The following is a 4202-nucleotide window of genomic DNA, read 5'->3' on the forward strand; positions in this document are numbered from 1 at the left end:
CCTATTGTATTGTATCGTATTATTACTTTAAATATAATATTTATTTTAATTGTTACTTAAATTTTATTGTATAATATTCGCAATTGTCTTTATTATATCGGGGGTCACGGGGTACAAATTGCACATACGATTCTTTGGTTGTACTAAATTTACAATTTGGCGTTTTCGGCCGTAACTGCCGCCTTGGTCTTGCAAATTTGTCCTTAATAATTGAGGTTCTTATTCCGTAAATAATATATTTCGGTATTTAAAAATCAAATTGCTCTCTTTTTCTTTTAATCAAATTTTCCTTTTACTTTGTCGTCATAGCCCTCTTCTTCTCATTTAAGCTTTATCTTAGGGTTTCTTGAAACACATTTCTAGAACCTTCAGATTTTTTTTTTCCAAGGCAAAAAATGCAACAGCAGCAGCAACTACAACCCCCAGTCTTGAACTCTGCTCCTCCACTGCCTCTGAATGCTATCACCACTGAGCAGATTCAAAAGGTACATCTTTTTTCCCCCTCTCTTTTTTATAATTTTTAATTTGGGCTGCAATATATTCTCTCTGTTACCTTTTTTTTTTTTACTTGTCCACAGTTCTTAGATGAGAACAAAAATTTGATTCTTGCCATACTGGAAAACCAGAATCTTGGAAAACTCTCAGAATGTGCCCAGTAAGTTAAAAAAAATTTAATACTACATTTTTTTTAGAGTTGAGATTTATGTGCATTTTGTAATGACATTATCAGTTTTGTGTATCTAACATTTCAAGGTGGCTCTTTTTTTTTCTTTTTTTTTTGTCATGTTGTTTTCTTATTTGCTAGATAATCTCTTTTAATAGTTCAAGTATGGTACTTTATTTGATTTTTCTTTTCTTAATTGCAAGTTTTGTGGCTTGATTTTGAGGGTCTATAGATTGCCGCCCTAAAGATGATTTGGTTTTCCACTTGTAAAGCCCCAAACTGCAATTAAAATTAAAGAGCCTAGAGGCAAAGGAATTTGATTTATATGTCTATTTTGGAAGCTCATGTCCTCGTCATGAAACATTTGAAGTGTTGTTTTGGAGTTGGCTGCACTAAAGTGTGATCAGTGTGTTTAAGTATTTTGACTCGGAGATTGTTTTTGTAGTTTTCTTAAGTTTTTTCTGTTTTTCAAATATCAAAATCTATCCCTATTTCAGTTCCAAGAGCTAAATGTTTTGCTAAAAGAAAGAGCTCTATAATTAAAATAAAGTGGGAATAGCATTGCTCTGGGTTTAGAAACGGTAACATTCACACAGGAAAAGAGTGTGGCCTTAGAAGTTAGAAGTCTCAAAACAGCAATGAGAAAATCCATCTTTGAGCTTGCAATATAATTTGTAAGACCACAAAGTACTCAGCAATTGGCAGAGAAAGAGAATGGGTCAGAACTGATGAATGGAAATAGAAATGCAAGAATAGCCGGTGATTCCAGATATGGAATGGCTGAAACTTAAGGAGGTCAAAAATGTTTTAGGCATCTCGTGGAGGTTGATGAGGAAAAGGCGAAGGAACTAATGAAGCAAGTATAATGGAGAAGGTAAGAGATAGTGAACCAAAAGGTTAGGAAAAACAGAAGCAACAAATAATAGTGGGAACTTTAAAGGTTTGAATGCAGTTTCCGCACAGAAAAGATCCTAATAGAAAACCAAATGCAGGGAACAAATTGTTTTTGGACGTATAAGCTAGGAGATAGTTCTATATGATGTTATAGAATAGATAGGGTGAATGGCTCAGGTATATGTAGCCTGTAGTTTGCTAGCTGTGTATATTAGTCTTGCACTCGCTGCAACTTTTCTAACAAAAATTTATATATTAGTCTTGCACTCGCTGCAAGCTTTTCTAACAAAACTTTACTTTCAAAATGAGAAAATTGGTAATGAGAAAAGTACTCTTGACCTAGGTTAGTTACTTTCGGGGTAAAATTATGAAAAGTTGCTCGAGGTAAATTGCTCAGGCATCCAGACTTGTAACTTAAGTTTATTATAGAAGAAACACCAGTATGTGAATCGATACCTACAGTACCAAAAGCATAGGGGAAATATATTCTGCAGAGGCTATAGTTGATGTATTCTGCAGGATGTTGCTGCATGAAGAAATTAATTAATGTTGTCCAAGTTTTGTTAGACCACTCAGCTTACTGGATTATCCATCCTAGCCACTCAGGACGTATTGTATTATAGTGAAAGGATATTCATAAATTCCAAAATGACGTTATATGTAAATGGAGTATCCCATGATAACGCTTGATGACTTCTTCACATTTGCTCAAGCCTTGGTAGGCATAGTACTTATATCTGTGTTGGTGGGAGGTAGTAAGTACCCAGAGAATTAGTTGAGCCTGTCGAGATGCGTGCAAGCTGGTCATGACACAACCGTGATTAAGACATGCCATTGGAATTGCAATCATTCTCTACTTTCCGTTTAGTTCTGTGTCAGAAAATGCATTTTGTATTCTTGTTCAATCATGAGCCTTTTTTCGTGAGACATGTTTTAGAAGTTGATTTGGCTTGTTCAGAAGGTGAGCGCGTAGCCCTTCCTTGAAGTTGAATCGGGAAAAATGTGCAGTGTTGGCCACAGAAATATGATTGGCTAATTGCATATTCACTTTCTATCTTAAGAACTCTGTTTGCTTTGCATCAGCAATTCTCAAGTTAAAGTATTGTTTTGCACTATTAAAAGTTGATTTTGCTTGTTTAGAAGGCGAGCGGGTTCTTAGCCTTTCCTTGAAGTTGGATCAGGAAAAATGTGTACTGTTGCCAAGAGGAATATAATTGCATATTCACTTTCTTCTATCTTATGGAGTGTGTTCGCTTTGCATCGTGAAATCTCATGTCAAAGTATTGTTTTGTGCTATTAAAAGTAACTATTATGTTATAGGTATCAAGCCTTGCTTCAAAAGAATTTGATGTATTTAGCTGCTATTGCTGATGCCCAACCACAACAATCAGCAGCAACCTCACAGGTGGATTAGATGTTTGATTTAGTGTTTTCTCGTGAATTTACTTGTCATTCCCTAATATATAAGTAGCTGCAGGCTCCATCCACTACCCAACCCGGAAGCCAGATGCAGCAAACACAGGCTGCTCTGCAACAGCAACCGCAACAGCAACCAGGCGTCCCTATTTCCAAACTGCCTTTCCAACTCAACGCCCTTCCATCCCAGGAGCAGCAACAGCAAATGCTCCACTTTCAGCAGCAGCAGCAGCAGCAACAGTTCCAAGGCCTACTGCCAACAATGCAATGCATCAACTTATGCAACCTGGATTAAACAGCTCAGGAACTCTGGATGCACGAGGAAATAAGCAAAGGAACTTAGAAGGTAATCCTAGTGACGGGCTTGGAAAATCAGCTGCAAGACATGTTAACAGTGAGAGAGAATAGGCTTTTAATATCAAATGATTATGCACCCTATTTTATGTTTGTAGGTATGTTTGATAAGGATGTTTTAAACTAAGGAACACCTAAAATTATGTCATCAGAGGCAATCACGGCAAAGCTTTGTTATAGTTTTTTAAGTCTTGAACTATTAAAGCTTCACTTTAATATGATTGCATGGATCTTTTGACATCTGAATTCATTTTTCTAATTTTCTCTTTGCTTAATGCTTAGTGACTATCTTCTTAAACAAAGATTTCAGAGCTAATAGCTAGTACAACCTGCCTTAGTGTTGTGAACCATTCTCTTAACTATCACTTTTATCGTATTTTATATGGGGCTGTTCGACTGAGCATAATGACTAAGAATCAAAGCTGACTTGTGTGAAAGTTTGGCTACTCAAGCAAGTTTTTAAACAAAAATTAATTTGCTAGCAAAATTGTGAAAGAGATACTATACGGTGATTTAAGGTGACGTGTACTGTTATCAAAACTACAATGATGATTAAATTTAATACGTCTTTTGAAATTTCAGACGAATAAGCTGTCTCCTTAAAGTTTTCTGAGACAATTGTGCATTACTTCATCCTCGAAAATCTATTGGTTTTCAAATAGGCAGAATGGCTTCCCGGCCATTTAAGCTTGTAGGGTTTTTAAAAGCCGATACATGAACTTTCGACTTTTCCATTTGAACACTCGAACTCATTTTTTCGGTAACTAATAAACATATTTGATCATTGACCATGCCCATGTGGCATCAGTTGGTCCTAATCAGCAGGCCGCGTGAGGAACACGACGCACAGGAGCATGAAAGTCCCTTCCCTACA

General features: G+C 36.3%; 1 protein-coding gene across 1 annotated transcript; it reads left to right on the top strand.

Annotated features, from left to right (window-relative positions):
• The first annotated feature begins 275 nt into the window (after positions 1-275).
• Positions 276-3574, top strand: LOC107810026 (GRF1-interacting factor 3). The gene is given in 5 exon segments (XM_016634750.2): positions 276-485; positions 579-655; positions 2879-2963; positions 3036-3216; positions 3219-3574. Coding segments are annotated over 5 exon segments (597 nt in total). The 5' UTR covers positions 276-395; the 3' UTR covers positions 3383-3574.
• Positions 3575-4202: the final 628 nt, after the last annotated feature.

Source organism: Nicotiana tabacum, chromosome 4 (assembly GCF_000715075.1).
Source record: "Nicotiana tabacum cultivar K326 chromosome 4, ASM71507v2, whole genome shotgun sequence".
In the NCBI taxonomy this organism is placed as follows: Eukaryota; Viridiplantae; Streptophyta; class Magnoliopsida; order Solanales; family Solanaceae; genus Nicotiana; species Nicotiana tabacum.